The sequence below is a fragment of the Chrysochloris asiatica genome, unplaced genomic scaffold (genome assembly GCF_000296735.1).
Source record: "Chrysochloris asiatica unplaced genomic scaffold, ChrAsi1.0 scaffold00003, whole genome shotgun sequence".
Classification (NCBI taxonomy): domain Eukaryota; kingdom Metazoa; phylum Chordata; class Mammalia; order Afrosoricida; family Chrysochloridae; genus Chrysochloris; species Chrysochloris asiatica.
Genome location: NW_006408521.1, coordinates 31433159 through 31455565, shown reverse-complemented (window position 1 = coordinate 31455565; position 22407 = coordinate 31433159). Strand labels below are relative to the sequence as shown.

The following is a 22407-nucleotide window of genomic DNA, read 5'->3' as shown; positions in this document are numbered from 1 at the left end:
TTAAAGAATAACACAGGTAAAAAACATCAAATTTTCTTTTTCTATAAAATGGAGAATTAAGAAGAAATATCATGGTTATACTAACAGAGAAAGATAGTGCCTATCTCTACAGCTTGTGTCTAAAAATTAGAACAATGGCTTGAGGACTTAAAAGGGAAATAATGCATCACTAGAGAAAAGTGAACTAGGAATAAAACAAGAAAGTTACGTATTATAAATCTATAGCAAAATTCCATAGAATTAGAATTTTACTAACATGATTCATTTGGGATTCATTCATTCATTTAATAAATATTTGAGTACATACTATTTGCCCAAATGTTAATTTTATACTTAAAAGTCTTCAATTGCTGTATAAGAAAAGGAACTTATTAAGTGACTTGTCATTTTAATGCTAGATCATGTATTTATAGAATGAAAAGGATAATGTCTAAATTAAACATAAATGGTGATTACACCAGTGTTTGACTAGCTCAAACGATATACAGATCCATTTGGATTTGGAAATTTTGGATTGAAGAAACACTCCCTCATAATCCCTCCTCTTGCACATCCACAAAGGAAAAACTCAAGATTGATAGAGAATTCCTAAGACTCGGACAGAGTCTGCTCTGACCTGCCCAGTCTTCACAAGGGAGGAGCCTAGTAGTGCTCCTCAAGAAGTTTATCTCACTACAGTGTTTCTGGAGTTTCTGTGTGATACAGGACTACGAAAGGTTGGCAATTTGAACCCACCCTTAGGTGCCTTGGAAGCGAAGCCTGATGATCTGCTTTGAAAAGGTCACTGCCCTGAAAACCCTGTGGGGTTAGTTCTACGCTGCACACATGGGTTGCCATTAGTCAGGATCAACTACACAGCAGCTGGTTTTGATCTGGTGCCATGTTTCTGGAGGCCAGAATCAGTTCCTTACAGTTTATGCCATCCTGTTAAAGTCATTTAGAGTAACAACTGCTGTCTCACCTGTACCATCAGTGATATTTTAATATAAATACAAATATACAATGTTTCAAAAGACTAATAAATTACCTTTATGAAATAAAATTACCAACTTGACTACAGTCACCTATATAAATTTATTAGAGCCAAAGAAATTCAATGAATATTTAAATTCAACTATCTAGAATAAGGAGTCCTGGTATGGTGCTGTTGGCTAAGCACTAGACTTCTAACTGCAAAGTTAGCAGTTCAAACCCACCAGCTATTTCTCAGAAACCCTATATAGTGTCACTGTGAGTCAGAACTTAACAACAATAACAATCTATAATAAGGGCTTTGGGGCTTTTTATTTAAATTAAAATACAAAAATTTCCATTACTGTCTTTTATGCCAAGGATCCCTGGTGGCATGGTGGGTTAAGCACTGGGCTGCACCAGAAGAAGAATGAGGCTGTTTGCTCCCATAAAGATTTAGTCTTGGAGGGCTGATAAGGAGTCAGAGTCAACTCAACAGCAGTGGGTTTGATTTTTTTTTTTTTTTTGCTTTATCTTTTAAACCATTTTAATAAAAATAAATTGCTCAAGCTTCTCTATACTGTCTCTTTTTTCCTACAGTAAATAATATTTGTAACAAAAATTATTTCTCTAAATTTGTTGCAAATTCCTTTTTAATGTTGCAAAATGTCTGTACGTAAACTTCTTTAGATATATCAAAGAACTCTTTTGTTCAATAGTCTTACCATTACATAAATGTTTGTTTTTTTTAAATATATGTAGACAGGAATTGTTGTTGTTGTTGTTGTTGTTAAGTGCTGTGGAGTCAGTTCCGACTCATAGCGACCCTGCACAGGGTTTCCGAGGCTGTAAATCTTTACGGGAGCAGAATGCCTCATCTTTCTCCCGCGGAACTGCTGGTAGTTTCGAACTGCCGACCTTGTGGTTCACAGCCCGATTCGTAACCACTACGCTACCAGAGCTCCTTGTAGACAGGAATAGTGAGTGCAAATCTTGCATTTAGGCTTAAAGAAATCAAGTGCAAGAGTATAGGATGAGATGAATAAATAAATCATTTGTGTGATAATAAAAAAGGTAATATAAGCCAGAGTTACTACATAAGTGAATGCAATTTCTGATCAGTTCAATCTATGGTCAGAGTGCTACACATATTTATGTCTAGACTACGCAAGGTAAGGAGTCCTGGTGTGGCACTGCGGGTTAATGCACTAGACTTCAAAGTTGGTTGGAACTGCAAGGTTGATGATTCAAGCTCACCAGCCGCTCCTCAGAAACGCTATACAGGGTCACTGTGAGTCAGAACCGACTCAAAAGCACTTAACAAGAAGCAGCAGCAGCCAGGTAAGATTTCACGTCAAATAAAACCTTTATTAAGTGCTGAGCAAATGCTGGGCACTATATTTAGGTATACGGAGCCCTGGTGCCACTGTAGGATAAGCACTGTACTGCTGACCACAGGCTGGCAGTTCAAACCCACCAACCACTCTGAGGGAGAAAGAGGAGGATTTCTGCTCCCATAAGGATTTACAGCCTCAAAAACCTTATACAGCATCACCAAGAGTTGAAATCGACTCAATGGCAGTGGTGGGGTGAGAGGTATTTAAACACAAGGGTTACAAACATTACTATAATTTTTGCCTTTAAAGACTGTCTACATTATTGGCCCCAAGTACTTTTTTGTTTTTCAGACCAAAGAGTAGTGGGTCCCTTAGTATCACACTCTTGTAAGTTCAAAAATAAATCACAGCAAATTCAAAGTTGGAAATAAGGGGTCCAGAAACTCATAACTGGAGAAATCAGGGAGTCATGCTCTGAGCAGCTAATACATAAAAGGTACAGAACACTAAGATATACATAGACACAGGTATCACTAGCATTGTCAAATAAAGACTAACATAAACCTAACATATGCAAGTGCTTCCCTAGTCAGGGCTAGCAAAGTTATTAGCTGCCTTCACCATAGAATGGTTCCACTCAAGATCAAAAGGTCAGCATTCACCCAAAGACAAAGTTCAGAAGAGTTGGGAAAGGAAGAGGAATGGAAAAAAGAATCAGGGGGGGAGTAGGATAAGTGATGTCCCATGGAGAGAATTGCAAGCATTGAAATGTAACAAAGAGTATGACTTGTTGAATGTAAAACTGATGATCTGCTCTCTAAACCTTCACTCAATTCACAACAAAAAATTTAAAAACAAAACAAAACTGGTTTTGTAGAGCTACGGACCTTGAACAATTAAAGCAGAGTCTGAATAACTTATGTGTCTAGTCATAAATAATCTTTATACTCGATCTAAAAATTACCTAATTTCTCACACTTATAAATGTTATTTTATTACCACAAAGGAATTAAGTTGTAATATTACTAAGTTGCCATTAAATTTCCTGAACTCAAAAGTCAAGTACAATATGTTCACAATGGAATCTGTAATTAGAAATTATTCTTATGAATAATTAAAAGAGATCTTACATTTCAAATAAATTGAGCAAATATCATTAACCTTAGAAAAAAGGCAATAGATGGATTTGATCACTAGGAGGAACACATAAAAGACAACACACCAGAAAACCCAAACTATTAAGATCAAAAGTCATCTTTTTAAATGGACACATAGATTACAAAATGAATGTCTTTTAAATATACATATATAAGGAATTTTATGTTAATCAAGTAATTATAAACATTAAAGACACAACTTTGGTTTCCAGAAAATTGTAAGAAAATGCTATATTGTGTCATTTGTACAGAATCTGACCATTTAAAGGCAAAAGAAAGGTTAAAAATGGTAATGATCAGAAAAGTGACTATAATTCATAATTTCCCCCTCTTTAAAAAAGTCAATATTTTGCTTACTCTTTTAGAAAACTATAAAAGAATCCAACAGCTGTCAGTAAAAAAAAAAAAAAAAAAAAAAATCTAATTCCAGGAGAGGGGAAAGGAGGAGTTGAAATCAAGCTGTATTCTATCTACTCCAGTTGTGTATATCAAACATCACAAACAAAAATTATAGTGCTAAATTAGCTAGTCGATTCCCTATGGAAACTGTGAGAAAGAATACAGCCTGGAATTCCAGACTTAATTTAAAACTACAGTTAGGAGAATAGCAACTCACTATTCATTATTGAGAATTTGTATAAATTACAACTAGTGTTAAATGGCACTTTTAATATGGCTTTTCTGACCATACCCATAATTTTTTAAATCTACATAAACATATATGCAATCAAAATGTCACTTCACACAAAGACAAAAGTCTAATCACACAGCATTCAATTTCTCACATGTGCAGAACTTTAAAAATACTACTGGGAAGCCATTTTAATTTAAGATGGAAATCACTGGTTTAAATTGTAGGATAGAGTAGATGGAAAGGGAACACTACATTAGAAGTGTTCTAGTTCCAGCTCTTCCATTAATCTCCTGTGTGGCTTTAGACAGATCACTTAGTCTTCTGTGCCTCGTTGTCTTCCTCTGTAGAAGGAATATGCTCAATATCCCTTCATTTGACCATAACCATCAAACGTAAAAACTCCTTGAAGAATACTGGATTATCAAGTTCATGTCAGGTTATTACTATTTCTGTCATGTCTGACACCATTACTTATCAATCTTCTAGATTTTAGCAAATGAAGTCAACAATGAAAAGGCACATGTGAGTCAAAGAAAAAGCAGATAAAACAGAAGAAGGCCAAGAAAACATTTTAAAAAAACCAGAAGAAAGCATTCTCCTACAGACACAGGGGACTTACGTCCTGCAATTGGGGGGCGTTGAAGACTGCACAAGATGACAACTGAAAAGACTGAATCATGACCTGAGCAACACCCTGTGGAGAATACAATGCACCTCCTAGGTGAGAATATATCTGAATGGCTTTTTGCAAATGGAAAGACTAATTATACAAATACTGAGTTTCCTGCGGCCTACAAGAAGTCACTTAAGAGAGTAAAATGAAGGATTTGAACTAGATCTGTAGTTTCCAAACTAGTTAGCTGCTGTTGGTTTCCAGTCAGTAGAACCCCCTCTGAAAAACTAAGAAAACATCGCAGTTTTAAAACATAAAAATGGTGCTACTTTGGCTGAAGTAGAAGCCAGCAACACTCGGAACACCTGAGAATACAATTTGAAAATCTACTGGACTTAACGATCACATACATTCTAGCTCCATGACTCTATAGTTGGTATTTATGAGGTGTTTTTTGTTTTTTTAAGTTTAAAATGAATTCTAGAGTTATCAAGTTTAAGCACCTTCATCAAAAGCAGCAACCAAATACTTTTGAAATTGGTACAGCAGTCTTATTAAATTGAGTATTATTCTCTTCGTATTTATTCAAAACATATTCAACAAGAGTTTGATATGTTACCTGTTTTAATTAAAACATATATTTCTTTAAAGTCAAGACCATATTGTTGTTGTTGTTGCTGTTGTTAAGTGCCGACCCATAGCAACCCTGTAGAGGGTTTCCAAGGAGCAGCTGGTGAGCTTAAACCGCAGACCTTACGGTTCAAACCGACTTTGCAGTCCAGCACATTACTGGTTTAAAATCCACATTATCCAAAAGTAAGTGGGATCATCAACGATTTCTTTCCTCTTCACCTCTATATAATAAGGCATGGCCACCAACCACTGGGTCAAGCTGATAAAGAGCTGAGAGCAGGTATGCAGAAGGGCGCTTATTAAGTATCATGAGAGGGAGCATTGTATGACAGATCTAGTGCACGAAGTGTGAAACTAAACTTGCCTGGATGCAAATCCTCTACCCCTACCCAGAGATGTGACCTGAGAGTCATGCAACCTTTCTGTGCTTTACCATCCTCACCTGTAAAACAGAGATAGTAAGAGTAATTGTCTCAACATAAGCAGAAGCACATTCCTCATGCTTTATCCTCATCTAAGAGATGACAGCAGGGTGGGGTGGGGAGTGGGGTAGTGGGGAGAGTGGAACTGCAATAAAAGCTTGTGCCTGCCTCCAGAGATTTTCAAATCATTTTTCATGCCACACTAAGTCGTTCTGAAGGAGGCATGGGAGAGTGGACAAGTACTCTTACTGGTGGAGTGTTGGTGTGGCACTGTAGGATAAGAACTGAACTGAACTTGGAAATCCTGTACAAGGATGTTATGAGTTGGAACCGGCTGGACAGCTCTCAACAACAACCCCCAGTGGTGTCACTTTGTAGACTTCAGTAAAACCACTGACAAGTTCTGTGGGCTTGTTTTCTTTCAAACTTTAATTCTTACATGTTAACATTTTTTTTTGCTTAAGAGTCACACAAGAAAGATGGGAGAAAACTGTTATCTTCTCAATAGTTCTGCAAATTTTTAGGCAGAAAAATGACAGATGCCTAGAGTTTACCTCATGTTTAATTAAAATCAGTATTTCTCTTAAAAAAAAAAAAACAGGTAACTGTCTCATGTTTGTTGTGAGCTGATGAATATATATATATATACACATGTAAAGCATTTAGATCAGTACTTAACACATAGCAAATATAGTTTATTACTATCACCTTAAATCAACAATCCTCTTACTGGAACAAGATAAAAAATTTTTATTGATTCATGGAAGTAAAAATAAAACCTAATTTTATTCAAATAAACCCATTTTATTAAAATTCAAAATTACATTTTCCATATTTTTCTTAAGCATTAAAAATATCCTTCCATCTGAAATGATGGAGACGAGTAAAGGGAAATTAAAATAATATTCTTACTTGGCAAATTTTATTTTTAATAGCAATCCACTTGACATAGCTCCCAATAGTTTTTGTTGTTTCTTTGTTTAAATGGGTCTATCTTGATGTGGCAGTATAGGATAAATACTGGATTACCAACCCCAAGGTCGGTGGTTTCAAATCCATCAGCCACTCCTCAGGAATTCTACACAAGGTCTCGAAGAGTCAGAACTGACTCAACGGCTCTTAACAACACCATGAAATCCAAAAGTCTAAGAAATACTTTTTAAATCACATAAAATCACTTTATAAAGATAATTCAAAGTAACAATACATAATCCATATTTTTTCTTTCTTTCACTAACATATTAACTAAAAATTGAGCTTGCTTCTCTATCTTTAATTCTAGGCTGAGTGCAAATTTATTTAAAAGATTTACACTTCTTAATATAAAAGACTTTGTTAAAAACTTGTGAAATAGTTCAAAAGATTTGTTGAAAATAATTTCATCTAGTTTTATATATAATTTACTCATCTTTATTACCCTTATCATAACCTAGAATCAATTAGTTCATTCTACACAGTCTATTCTTTTACTGCTAGATTTTTAATATTTCTGAATAAAAATAATAGAAAACACTGAATATTTAAAACTTGGCTTTAGAATTTTTAAATAATCAAGTTTAAGAGTGAAAATATTTGATCTACTATTTAAGGTTACCTTTTACCACTCTGAACTTAATAGGAATTAATACCTTTTACTAAGTATTCTTTTCATATGCACAAAGCTTATAGACTCACCCTCTATCTGTTCTAAAAGCCTTCTATCAAACACTGGCATTACTGCTTAAAAATACAAGCTCCCATGATATTAATACCTGATAACAGAAGATTATACATTAACATGTTTATTTCATCTGGAGTCAGCTTCCCAAACATTGCACTGAATTTCCTATTAGTAACTTCCATGTCACCATTAGTGTGGATTTAGTACTACATAAAGAGTGTCCTGGGTTCCTCTGAATGGGAAGAAGTCATAATCACATATCCAATGCAGTTAACAATTTCCCTTTCAATCATGTTATTGAGCTGTGAGAACAATGCCGCTTTCTGTTTTTAGTAGCATTAAGCTGCTGCTGTTACCTGAGCATGCTGGCTTTGTGCAAGCTCCTCTTTCCTGCGTTTCATGAGCTCTTTTCTCAGCTCTTTGGGTGCTTTCTCCACTTCATTTACAACCTACAGTGTATAAGCATGCAGGAGGTGGGGAAATAATACTTTCTCCACAGCAAGCATTTATGTGAGCAGACAAGCTACAAGTCAAATTATTAAAGTTGTTAAAAAGTTCTTTAAACATGCATTAGCATAGGTGTTAGTTTGGAGAAAAAGAATGAAAGGACAGAAGATGCTTGATCTCAGCGCAGGAAGAGACATAACACCATATCAAGGTTACTTAATTGCTTAATTATCCCTATTGATCATTTTCTCTCTTAAAGGTCCAAAGACAATCAGTGAAGAATTATTTGCAACATTGATGCTGAACTAAATGTGATAAACTCAACTGACTTTTTTGAAAGACCATAAAATGACAAATGTATCTATTGACACAGTTTGAAAAATTGAACATAAGCTAACGTCACTTACAAAAGTGTAAAATTTCTTAAGTGATTTGATAATATTACCAAAGAAATAACTAAAATGAAATCCACTTCATGGGGCCAAAAAAATAGAAGAAATTACAAGGAAGAAATTAATGAATACAAAGTTAATTTGTTTTTCATAAAACACACCATTTTTTACACAGTGTGATAAAAATGAACATACATGATTTTGTGTAAGATAATGTTTTTCTCTACTGGAAATTTAAGCAAGTTTCATTGTCAACTTTTAACTTGGTAATATAAACACTCCTAAGAATATGTTTAATAAGCTGTGACTTAGGAGCACTGTGGATCTGTAGGCTAAACACTGAAGTGCTAACCACAAGGTCAGCAGTACAGGCCCACTAGCTTCTCTCCTCAAGGAAAAGATGAGGCTTTCTGCTCCTATAAAGGTTATAAGCCTCAGAAACCTATACAAGGTTGCTATGAGTTGGAAACAGCTTGATAGCACTTTACAACAATAAAGCTGTGACTTACTATGCTATATGAAGTACAGATAAAGTATATTTTAGAGCACCTCTTTAATCAATTCAAAACCCTAAATAGATATGAATTCTAACAACAGATCTGCAGTAAATACGACTATAAAAGCAATCATGTGATTACAAGTAGAAGCACCAAAAGACACCATATTCCAAATCACCACATGCTACTGATGGGCCATAGAAGAGACTGGTTTAAGATTTACCACCGTGTATTTAAAATTTCCCACCAATAACCATTCATGAAACCAAAGCACCATTAAAAGGAAGAAACTCCCCAAATGCAAGAAGTTTAGTGATAAGAAAAAAAAAAAAAAATTTTAATGTGTAATTATGATCTCAAACACGTTCACTTGTTAAAACTCTATTACAAAATGAAAACAATAGATTTTCATATATTTATGATTAGACCATTATTTACCCATACATTTTGTTTAATCTAGCATAAAGAATAACCTCTTTATAAAAACTACCCATGGTTTTAACAAAGTGACATGCAATCCCAGAAAAATTACACATCATAATATATAAAGCATTTCTGTACAAAACATTCTGCTTAAAGAAACTATAAAATGCAATGCATTCTTTATTGTTAAACAGATTCTTAAGATTTATTAATACGATGTTAAAATTTCATCATAATTTAAAAGTGAAATTCAATAATTACGAGTATTTATGATATATAACACAAGTGAAAGTGCATTTATTAGCTCAGTTGATATTTTTTGTTCCAACCCTAACAGAATTGGTAATAATTACTGTCCCTGGAATCTTACATATCATAAAAAGGTAAATCCTCTTCCTATACTGATGGTATAGAATAAATCATTCTCTCTGATGATTGTCTATAATGTAAAGCTCTGTTATTTTCACTTTCATTTAGGAACAAAAAGACACACTAATATTTAAATCTCCCTCTGAATCAATGACAACCTTTCATAGTAAATATCATTATAAATTCATTCTGTAACAATACAGAACAGTTTCAGTAAAAACTAAAAAAACTTAAAACCAATGACCTTACTAATATTTCTACTTAGGGCTCTTCAAAACAGCCCACAATCTGATGAACTTCTAGGTATTTTTGAAATTTCTGATTACTCAGTTTTTGTTTTGGCAGAATGTTCAAGAAAGACAAATAACTAATCAAGAGAAAAATTGTTAAAAATGTGAATTAAAGATGACAAATAAAAAGTGAGGAAACTATTTAGTACTGCCACCTTCAAAATCAATGTAGTTAAGTTTTCTTCTAAAAATATTTCAACAGAAGGCTTTAACTATAGCATGAATAAAGGAAAAGTGGTAGAGTGCAGAAAGTTAAATTAGACACAATGTGAAGATTTGGTTCAAGGTCTATCTGGGCCCTTACTGGTGCTCTGTGAGGCTGAGCAAGCCCTTAAACCTCTCTGACTCCAGTGTTCTTGGAAATAAAATGGTGCTACTGCCAGGCCTTACTACCACCATATAAGACAGCTGGGAAGACTGAAGACAATAACAGATACTCCTAAATGTGCATAAAATAGCTCTAATAATTAAAATCAGTAGTTATACTTACCTCCTTCTTTCGGTTCTTTAGCATATTCTGAAATTTGGACAGCTCTTTCTCCTGTTCTCCTTTAATGCGTTTGGCTTCTTCTCGTAAACGATTTGTGTGTTCTTGTTCTAGACGTTCAATAGTCTGTTTCTGCTGTTTTTCTAGATTCTCAATTTCTTGGTCATATTGTCGCTTTTTACTCTGTAAAACAATGTAACCCAAGATCATTTCATATTTTAATTCACTAAACATATTAACTAAAAACATGTAACCAGCATTTAAATTTAGTGATGTGATAAAATCTTCACAATACTGAAGTCATCAAATTTAATTCCTCACTACTTCGGTCAAAATTCACTAAATATGCTATGAAATTCTTCAAAAAGATGAACAGTTAATTTGCTTCTAACATGGAAAGTATTTTTTCTGTTACAGAACTAACAAAATACTAAAATATTTCAGGTAATCCAGAAAAATTTCTGGTACAATGAAGTATTAAGTAGATGAGAAAATGTCAATATTTATTCAATAAAATTTTTGATTACGCAAGGCCTTACTTGAAGTCTATTTTAATAATATAGCATTACTTGTCATTTTCAGGTCTATTCTTACTAATTAAGATTCTTAAAATAAACATTCCATTTCACTGAAACAAATCTTTTTAGAATTATAAATCTATTCTTTCAACAGAAAATCCTACTTATTATATAATAGTAACACTGAAATCTTTGATTTAGGTACAGTTAATTAAGTATTTGGAAAGAGTCATTTCTTAAAAATAATGAAAGTTAAAAATTAAACATTTTGGAGAGAAAAAAGTGTGACTACGGCTTTGGAAAACAGATTGTAAGTATTGTAAAAATATTCAATGAGAACATAAGTAAATTATGTCCTTAGGGACTGAGGTAGTGGTGGTGGTGGTGTGCCTAGGAGTCGGTTCTGACTCATAGCGACCCTGCACAGGGTTTCTGAGGCTGTAAATCTTTATGGAAGCAAAAAGCTTCACCTTTCTCCCATGAAACAGCTGGTAGTTTTGAACTGCTGACCTTGAGGTTAGCAGCCCAACTTGTAACCACTACGTTACCAGAGCTACTTAGGATCTGAGTTATGGTCCAATAAATGTAATAAACAATGCCAAATTTAGCACAAAACTTACTATTTATAATTTTAAGTACAGCAAAACAAACACTGATTTTCAATTAAAATGATCAGAATTTTAAATCACAATGTTACTCTTCTTACATCTTTGGACAAGACCAAAACTGAAGGGGTTCAGTAGCAATTACACTAGACAAATAAGGACTATTTTCTCAAGCCGCTGTTGAAGGGAAGTAATTAGTGACAGGAAGACTGGGATGGAAGATTCTTTCAAGTCAAAAGAGCAACAACAACAAAGGCATCCAGACCACCAAAGAGATAAAGGCTAGCAATATGTCAGAAAGCCAAAAGATCTAAAGAATCAGAGAATACATTCTAAATCCTGCTAGCCTTTTTGTTAATTTCTTTTTTTAAGCACTAGACTACATTATTAACAAAAGGCTACAAAAGTTTAAGACTTTACCATCATTTCTTGCTCAAAGCGCCGGAAAATTTGTTCTCGTTGTTGCTGCAGTTTATTATTGAGCTGCTGTTGTGCTCTTTGCTCTTCTTTTTGAAGAAATCTTAATTCCCGAAGTTCCTGACGTCTGATAAGATACAACAGTAATGATAAGGAAGATAGCAAATATTACCTTTGAAGTAATTTTTAAACTAACACATTTTTTTGTTTCAAGCAGAAAAGTATTAAAAGAAAAATGCAAAATGAGCCAGGAATTTACCCTGGTGTCTCTAGTCTTCAGACTTGTAAAGTCCCCAAAACAGTTCTAATTATGTTGTTACTCTACTCACCTAAGAAACCTTAATTCTTCAGTTTTGGAATCACTATCTGTAACTATCTTTGATGTTGTTACACTCACTTCTACACCATCAACAACAAATTTGCGTGTTTTCTTCAATGTTTTCTTTTGTCTTCTTGTTTCCTGAGTGAGATTTTATTTTAGTTAGTCTTTATAAGCACTACTGGAGTGAAAAAAACACACATCTTTTAACAGCGATGACAACTATGACAATTACCCGTATAAAATGTGACTATAAAGCAGTAGTGATCATCTATGGAGGAGGCACACAAGTGCAGTGGCTCTGCAGAATAAGGACTAAAAGTTGGCAGTTTGAGCACACCAGCTGCTCCTTGGGAGAAAGATGAGGCTTCTGCTTCTGCAGATTTATAGCCTCAGAAACCCTAGAGTTGCTATGAGTTAGAACCGACTCAATGGTAGTTAACAACATGGAAGAACCCTGGTGGCAAATGGTTAGGCAAACCTAAAGGTTGATGATATAAATCCATCTAAGGAGCTCTGGTAGCGTAGTGGTTACGAATTGGGCTGCGAACCTCAATGTCAGCAGTTCGAAACTCCCAGTTGCTCTGCGGGAGAAAGATGAGGCATTCTGCTCCCGTAAAGATTTACAGCCTCGGAAACGACTCCACAGCACACAGCCACTATAGCCACAGTGGCTCCATAGCTTAGTGGTTACAAATCAGGCTGTGAACCACAAGGTCAGTAGTTCAAAACTACCAGCTGCTCCGCAGGATAAAGATGAGGCTTTCTGCTCCCATAAAGATTTACAGCCTCGGAAACCCTGTACAGAGTCGCTATGAGTCGGAATCGACTCAACGACACATAACAACAACAGTGGCTCACAACGGCACATAACAACAACAGTGGCTCCATGGGAAAAAGATCTGGGGGTCTGCTTCCAGAAAGATTACAGCCAAGAAAACGCTGAGCAGTTCTACTCTGTCATACAGGGCCACTGAGTTGGGACTGGCTTAACAACATCCAGCCACAACTCAGCAGTGGGACCAATTAGGTCACCTTAAGCCGTCTCCCTTACACAATTTTATGTTAATGTAATCATATAAAACGTTCAAAGAATTATCCATTCTGAAGATGCTCACACATTTACATGTGTTACTGTCATCGTTAAGCGCCAAGTCGATTCCGACGCACAGCGACCATGAACAGGGTTTCCTAGGATTAGCTGGTGTGTTTGAAGTCTGGTGCTTATCAGACAAGGCCACACCAGGACTTCAGCTTTTACTATACCACATGATAATTAGGAAGAGTGGTAATGAGAAATTCATACAAATGACTAATTAGTATAATTTTTACATGATAACCACTTTTCTTCCTCTTTTCACTTTGTAAATTCTCACTCTGCTGTCCACAGTTTCTGAATCACCAACAAAAATACTTTAAACAAATTCCTGGAGTTCAACCCTTAAAGAACCAAATCAGAAATCTGTAGGTATCTGGAAATCTGGATTTTGAAAAGTAAGATAAATTTTAAACACTGAGAAGATTAGGAATCAATAATCTACTTAACTGTAGAATAAGCACTGGACCGCAAGGTCAGTTTGAACTGCAAGGTCGGCGGTTCAAATTCACCAGCTGCTCCTTGGAAACCCTATACTGGGTAACTATGAGTCAGAACAGACTCGATGGCACTTCACAACAACAAGTATCAATGGCCCTCCTTCACCTCTAGTAACGTTAGAGTTACGAGACAGACTGCACCTCTACTGTGTTCCAAAACCACCAAAGCCCCTACTTGTTGCTGGTGTTAAGTGCTGTCAAATCAGTTCTGATTCACAGCGATCCTGTACAGGGTTTCCAAGGTGTGGCAGGTGGATTTGAATGGTCACACCTGTGGTTAGCAGTCCAGTGCTGATCCTACAGCACCACACCAGGACTCCACATCTTGGTATGCAGGCAGTTATACCAAAATTGGAGATAGTTGCTTGTTTTGCTAAGGGTGCAAAAATGGAAAGTGATAAATTCAAAATACACTAGAATTTTAGTCTGTCCCTTTCACACCTTCCAATTACCTTTCTGCAACCTCCTATTGTTCTATTCTCCAGACTCAGTATCCTCATGCTCTCTCCCTAAGCTCTGTGGTACACTATACACACTTACTCTAAAGTCTAAAGTTGGCATGTTCCAAAAAACAGATCTACCTACGTTGGGGTAGCACTGTGAGCTAAAGCCTGGCTGTTCAAACTCATCAGTCGCTCCTCAGAAACCCTATACAGTCACTCTGATTCAGAACCAACTCAATGGCACTAACAGCAACACCTCCCCCTACCTTGCAAACTTTCCATTTCTTCAGTAAAAACATCCATGATTAATATTTCCTTAAGTATTTACATTTTAAAAGGCTATTTAAGTATAGGGTTGCTAAGCATGAAGGCCCCACTTAAAAATTCAAATATTTCATCCAGAATCTCTTTCTTTGGTTCTTTTAAAGTCATTCTTCCACAGGCCTTAAGAATTTTATAAAGTTTAACACAACACTGAGTTAGGATTGTTCTAGTTTTAAGACATCAGTTCACATAAATTCTAAATTGCCAAAATGGCAAAGCAAAAACCACCCTTGTAAACAAGGACCCACGTACACTTACTTGTAAAGACATTGACCCACTGTCTTTAGTTTTGCTTAGGAAACTAGAGATGGATAAATTCAAGTCAATGCTGCTGTTATCTGCAGTGGAACCAGTTCCTGAATCAGTATCATTTTCCTTTTGATTCTCAGATTCTGGTAGCAACACGGGTTCAGTTTTTGATAAAGCACCAATTTCTTCATTATTTTCTGCATCTTCAGAGTTGACATTAATGCTAGGTACTGAAACAGGTTGAGGCTCATTAGCCTGTGAAGTAGCAGTAACTTGAGGTTCTGTTTGAATCGGCACTTCACATGGAATCTCTTTTTGTTTTCTATCTATGTGAGTAGTGGCTTTATGAGCATCCCCAGTTTCATTTCCTAAAGTTTTCTGATCAATATGAATCATTGCACTTCCGACCTCTATTTCTTCAATGCTACCTGATTCAGTAATTTCCTCAATTTCACTCACCCCTGATTCCTCATTGGTCTCTATTATGTTCTCTGAACTGTTGACTAATGGTTCCTTCTTTTTATCTTCTAAAGATTTTTGATCTGTCTTACTAGTTTCACATGTTTCTTTAAAAGGAACCTCCTCAGCACCATCAGCCTCAGGGCCCTTCTTGGGCATACTTATTAATTTCTGGTCTGTTTCAAACACTTCACCATCATTTCCGGGAGCAACTTCAGCTTTGTTTTCAACAGTCTTCTGAAAGACATTTACTATCTCATTTGTTCCTACCACACTGCTAATATCACTGATCATTTTTTGAGTTTTGTCATCTTTTCCCAATTTATCTTCCTTTGTAAGCTTAACTTCATTGTCTACTGCTTGAATTTCTGCTTCTTTTTCTCCTGTCTCTTGAGAAACTAAATCCATTGTTTGAAGAGTTGTATCTTTAATTTCTTTAGATTTTATAAGATTATTTTCAAATGTTGATTTTTCCTGATCTCTTTCTTCCTCAGGTTTCAGATTATGTTCAGTATTTGTTTCTAAAGTTAAGACTACATTATTTTCTTTTCCTCTAGTGACTGACTTGAGATCCATGGTTTCTTGGTCTTCTGTGTCAGGCAGATTTTCAACCTTGGGTCTCTTTGCTTCTTTCCCATTCTCCTCAATTAGTACTGCTCTATTTTGGAGTCCCGCCATAGCTTCTGAAGGACCATCATTAATAAGTTCATCAATACCCTCCACTGCTTTTTTAGATTCATCAGTGGTGGGTTTTTCATCATCAACTTTTCTGCCTAATTTATCTTCAACAGTATTACGTTCTGTTTTTTCAGAGACAGATCCCAAAATACATGTATTTTGTGAAAGTTTATCCTCCTCAGAGCTGGCAATACTAAGGTCAGATGAGGCACGTTTACTTGCAGGTATTGGCTGAAAAAGAGTTCAGTAAATAAAAAGTGATTAATAAATAGTCACTGGATAACAATTAGATACACATATTTTTTTTCAGTGTGAAATCAACTCTGTTGTTGTTGTTAAGTGCCGTTAAGTCGGTTCCGACCCATAGCGACCCTGTACAGGGTTTCCGAGGGTGTAAATCTTTACGGGAGTAGAAAGCCTCATCTTTCTCCCGCGGAGCGGCTGGTAGTTTCAAACCACTGACCTTAAGGTTCGCAGCCCAATTCGTAACCACTACGCTACCAACTCTAGACAGTAAAAAATTCAACATTCTAAATTTATTTATATACGTATATATACATAAATGTACGTATGTGTAGGAGTCCTGGTGTGGCGCTGTAGGTTAATGCGCCAGACTGCAAAGCCGTTTGAACTGTAAGGTCGGTGGTTCAAGCTCACCAGTCACTCCTAGGAAACCTTATAAAGGGTCACTATGGGTCAAAACTGACTCAATGGAACTTAACAACAACAATGTGTGTGTGTGTATATAAGTTGCTAAGTGCCACTGAGTCAGTTCTGACTTACAATGCCCCTATACAGGGTTTCTAAGGAGTGGGTTGGTGAATCTGAACTGCTCATCTTGTGGTTCTTATCCCAATGCTTATCCTATAGTGCCACATCAAGACTATATATATATATGAATAACAATGATTTATTTTGTTCAGTAAAAATTGCTAATGTTAGAAAAAGAATATAAAGAATTTTAAAAGTCTTCTTAAAATAAATAAGATGAAAATAGGTTGCAATAGGCAACCTTGGTACTAATCTTTTTACATTGCCATTCATCAAATTAATCCTTAGATCTGGGTACAATCCCTCTAAGCTGGAATCTACTCAACAGCAATGGGTTTTAGATTTTATTTTAACTGAAGAATAGTGGGTTCTATTTAGCAATTAATAGCAACAAAATACAAATTATGCTGTTTTCATTTTAAATCATTTGGATAATAAAATGCTTGTAAAAACATCCATAAGCGTATTTACATACATTTCTGTAGTTCAAATGTGTATTTCTGACAGATCATACCGAATTTAAATATGTCTATAACAGTTTATAAATTTTCCCTTAGCAAAAGTTTCTTTTATGTTCAATATTAATTTTTATAAATGAATAATTTCACATAACACATTTTATGCTTAAATAAACTTTCAAAGTAAATAGTATCTCATATTAAAAAGAGTACATATACACAACCTTGGAACACCAGTGATCTATACGTATATACATGGATTGAGACATAGGGTAAATGGGTAAAGGTAGGGAAAAAAAATGTTTGACTGTCTTGTGGATATTGGTTTTTCCTGCCTTCTATTGTAAAATAGACATTCAAATGTGACAGTAATGAATACTGGCAATTATGATTACAGAAAGCATGTAAGCCCTTCTTCAGCTTCTAACTGATTGGATTTGCTAAAAGGGGAGTTAGAATTTGCTCAAGGAACTAAGCTTCTTGTTAAGTTTTGTAGAGTATGGGGCCTTAAGTGGAATCCAGAGGGTCTCACCCAAAATCTTCTGAGCTGGTGCATTCCCACTTGAAAATATATGCATACCAACCCAGAACTGATGATTCTTATTGAAAGAAAGAGTGGAAGAAAAAAAAGAGGACTAGTTGGCTGTTTGAATTTCAAACAAGCTGTTTGCTTTGGAAACATCAAGGTAAAAAAAATCAGCCCATCAGGGAAATCCCCCTTCTAGGACTGAAACTTAAAGAGAACCCCCGCAAGCACTCTAGTATGCTTGTCGATGAGTGGAAGTGAAGGCAATGTAGCAATGAAGACATGGACTGAGTTTGGCCATGTTCCAATGACACCCACTGACCTCGAGATGACAGACAGAAGAGGAAGGGTTGGCTGCTCAGAAGTTTAGGGAGATGTGTGAACTCCTGAGCCCATGGGCACTGACCTAGCCCCGGGGGGCCAGGGCTGACATTGAAATGGTCAGCTTGTCTGAAGTGCAAGGATGTGTGTGTGAACTCCCAAACTTGCAGCTAGTACCCATTTGGATGGCTAGCATATCAGAAGTCAACCAGATGAAAATAAATGATGTTTGATGCTGTCAACAAGTATAAATTGCTACAATTTGATGAACTAGACTTTTGCACATGGATGCAGTTGCTCAAAGTTCCAACCAGAATGGAAGAATTCTTCATTATCAAAGAACAAGCTTGTTTCCTCACTGTACTGGGTTGAAAGGGATGAGTAATCTAGACACTGGCTATCAAAAAATGGGGGAAGGACAAGATGCTATAAAGGCATGAAGTGGCTATCTTACAAGTTTTCATGAGTGTGTTTAGTTTCAGAATGAGGGGGGTGAGGTAGAATACCCACTGAATAGTTTTCCTCTTTTCCAGATGGATCTGGTGAAAGGGGGTGGAGGATGGTGGTGATAGCATTTTGTGATTCATCTGTGAGTAATTGTTAGCAGAATTAGTTGTGATTGGTACAACTATAATGCAGAAGATGTGTAACTAAAAAGGCGGAGTTGCTATTAAGTGCCGTAGAGTCAGTTCTGACCCACAGCAACCCTGCATAGGGTTTCTGAAGAGCAGCTGGCGAGCTTGAACCACCGACCTTGCGGTTCAAACTGACTTTGCACTTCAGCGCATTAACCCACAGCACCACACCAGGACTCCAAAAGGGGGAGTAATCTTTAACTTTATAAAGAGACGATCTCAGGACCGTCAAGAAGGAGTGCATGAATGGAGTGTGAGATCCCTACCTAGAAAAGCAGCAACAGCAGAGACCGTGGCAGATGTGGTGGCGTGGAGAGACAGAGCAGTTGCAGGCTCTTATTGGACTGAATAAGGCTGTGTGCCTGCAGACAGCAAGCTGGCTTGCAGAATGTAACCTTTGCACATATACATGACTATATAGATTTTATTTTTATATGTGTACATCAAGTATTTTTGCCTTGCTCATTTGTGAAATATAAGCTGTCAATAGGGAGCTGCAGGGGCAGTATAGGATGACTGTTGTTGTAGGGAAGGGACTGTAGTCACTGGGATGAGGCAGAGTGCATGTTTTTTTTTTAAAGTAAAATGTAAAGCTGATGATCTTGTCTGTGGACCTTCACTCAATTCACAATAAAAAGGTTTTTTTTTTTAATGTTCATGAGCAGCCATTTATGGTGCAGTTATTGGTCTCTCCCTATGGGGAGGAAAGAAGAGTGATGAAAATTGAAGACACCTGGAAACAATTCAACACTGACACTGAACCCAGAAGAACTAGATGGTGCACAGCTACCACTACCAACTGCATTGAAATGGATCACATCTGAAGGTTCTTGAAAGAAAATGTGCAACAAAACTCAAAATCATAAAAAAAAAGACTAGGCTTACTGGTTGGACAGAGACTAGTAGAACTCCTTGATCACAATTCAGGTCTGAGATGAGCTGACCTCCATGGCTCAATTTTCAGCCAAGCAATAGCTTCAACAGCAGCATTTACCCAAGGACAAAGTTCAGAAGAGTTGGAAAGGAGGAAGGAATGGAAACAAGAAACACAGGCAGGAAGTGGAGTAAATGACGCTATGTTGAGGGGATTATAAGCAATGAGATGAAATAATGTGTTTATAATTTGTCGAATATAAATGTGCATGACTTGATGATCTGCTCTCACTCAATTCACAATAAAAACTTTTTAAAAATCATACAGTTGATAAAACGTGAATTAAACAATTATTTAAGCAACTCTAAAAACTAAACGAAATTTTCTCTCTAAATACCAACCAGAGAATTTTCTGTTTCCTCATCATCATCTTCTTCTTTGCCATCTTCAACTTCTTCTGTTACTTCTGCCTTTGCTTCATCAATCAGTTCTCGGATTGGTTTGTTGGAATCAACAGTAACAAAGGGATGCTGTTGATCGTTAAAAACAGCACACTCAAGTAAGTTTCAAAGACATAAAATATACATTCTTAATGTGAAAACTCTATGGGGCAGTTCTGTTCTGTTCTATAGGGTCACTATAAATTGGAATCAACATGACAGCAATGAATTTGTTTTTGAATGTTATACAAATGTAAATATATAAGTAGGAAAAACATGGACAATTTCAGATAATGTTTCTTGGGAAAGGAGAGGGTTGAGTAGGGATAGAGGCTGCCTGCAACTATACCTGTACCTTTTTTTAAAAAAAGAATCTGAAGCAAATATATCCAAATGATAACATTCATTCAATCTAAGTAGTAGTTGATGTCGTTAAGGGCTGTCGCGTCAGTTCCAACTCATTACGGCCCTGTCAGTTCCAAAAAACAGCCGGTGGGTTTGAACTATTGGCCTTGTGGTCCTACAGTGCCATGCAGCAGGTCCATATATTTTTACTTATGCTTGAAAATTACACAATCTACCCCTGAAAGTCCAGCCTCATTTGGCAGTTAGTCATACAGTGGTGGATTTTTTGCATGTTGCAGTGATGCTGGAAACTATGCCAATGGGATTTTAGGAACAGCAGGGTCACCCCATGGTAGACAGTGTTCAGCAATCTCCCAGATTAAGACAGACTAGGAAAAAGGGCCTGACAACCTGCTTCTAAAAAAACTGGCCAGTGTACACCTTGTGAATAACAGTGGAGTATGGTCTGATACAGGGCCAGAAGATGACCTTCAGGTTGGGAGGCACTCAAACTTAGAAGAAACAGGGGAAACGTCCATTAATAAACTAGATCATGAAGTGTATGAGGTAGGACTCTAAAAAAATCAGAAGTTGTCAAAAATGAAATGTTTGAAGATAGATACCCAAGGCATTAGTGAGCTGAAACAGACTGATATTGGCTATTCCAAATCGGATAATCACATTATGTTGGAATGACAAACTGAAGAGGGATGGTGACATATGTTCAATGTCAAAAAGAAGATTTCCAGATCTATCCCGAAGCATACATTGTCAGTGATAGGATAATATCCACACTTCTATAAGGATGACCAGTTAATACACTCATTATACAAATTTATGCACCAATCACTATGCCAAAAATGGAAGATTTTTACAAACTTCTGCAGTCTGATATTGATCAAACATGCAATCAAGATATATTGATCATTCCTAGTGATTAGAACGTAAAAACTGGAAAAAAGAATCATCAATAGTCGGAAAGTATGCCCTTGGTGACAGAAATTAAGCCAGAGATTGCATGATAGAATTTTGCAAGGCCAATGAATGACCTATTTAATGGAAATACCTTTTTCAATAACATGAATAGTAACTATACACATGAATCTCACTGGATAGAATACACAGGAATTAAATCAACTACATCTATGGAAAAATACGATGAAGTATAGCTGAATATAACCAGTTAGCACAAAGACTGGGTCCAACTATGGAATAAACTATCAATTTCTCATAAGCAAGTTCAAGTTGAAGCTGAAGAGAATTAAAACAAGTCCACAAGAGCCAAAATATGATATTAAGTGTATTTAGAGATCATTTCAAAAACTGATTTGATGCACTGAACACTAATGACTGAAGACAAAATGAGTGGTAGGATGACATCAAGGGCACCGTACACAAAGGAAGCAAAAGACCATTAAAAAGGTCAAAATATATGGTTAGAAGAGACTCTGAAACTTGCTCTTAAACAAAGACTAGAGAAAGTGACTAGAAAAAATGATGAAGTAAAAATGGACAGAAAAACTCAAAGAGCTTCTCTAGAAGACAATGCATTCTATCAATATATGAAATGACCCGGAGTTAGAAAATCAAATTAACTTAGTATTTCTCAAACTGAAAGAACTAAAGAAAAATTCAAACCTCAGGTTACAATCCTAAAGTAGTCTAAGGATAAAATATTGAACAACACTATTCACTTGATGGCATGAACAGCAGCAGCAGCAGTACTGAACAATGCACGTCAATACTGCTGCTGTTGTTCTCAGATGCCATCACGTGAGCTCCACCTCATGGTGCCCTACACACAAAAGAATGAAACATTGCCAGGTCCTGTGCAGTCTTCCGAAAAGCAAACGTGTATCATCTGCATATTGCAGATGGTTAATGTGTCTTTCGCTTTAATGTTTAGAACTATATGGGCAAACCTTGCTTGCTGAAAGGAAAATGTGAAATACTTACTTATGAGGACCAAAGACCACAGTTTTCAGTATGGGTTGCACCTCAATAAAAACAAAACAACAACAAAAAAAAACCTCACCACTGGACCCATAAATAACATCAGGATAAATGGAGAAACGACTGAAGTTGTCAAAGATTTCATTTTGCTCAGATCCATAATC

General features: G+C 36.1%; 1 protein-coding gene across 2 annotated transcripts in view; it reads right to left on the bottom strand.

Moving 5' to 3' along the window:
- The window catches only part of SLK (STE20-like kinase), a 65824-nt gene that overhangs the window by 11596 nt on the left and 31821 nt on the right, over positions 1 to 22407 (bottom strand). The window contains exons 8-13 of one of the 2 annotated variants that reach the window (XM_006831316.1): positions 19907 to 20035; positions 14793 to 16151; positions 12182 to 12312; positions 11856 to 11979; positions 10316 to 10495; positions 7764 to 7856 (exon numbers count right to left, since the gene is read on the bottom strand). In XM_006831316.1, the coding sequence (XP_006831379.1) occupies positions 7764 to 7856; positions 10316 to 10495; positions 11856 to 11979; positions 12182 to 12312; positions 14793 to 16151; positions 19907 to 20035 (2016 nt within the window). The remainder of the gene's footprint in view (positions 1 to 7763; positions 7857 to 10315; positions 10496 to 11855; positions 11980 to 12181; positions 12313 to 14792; positions 16152 to 19906; positions 20036 to 22407) is intronic. The other variant, XM_006831317.1, reaches the window with a different exon arrangement.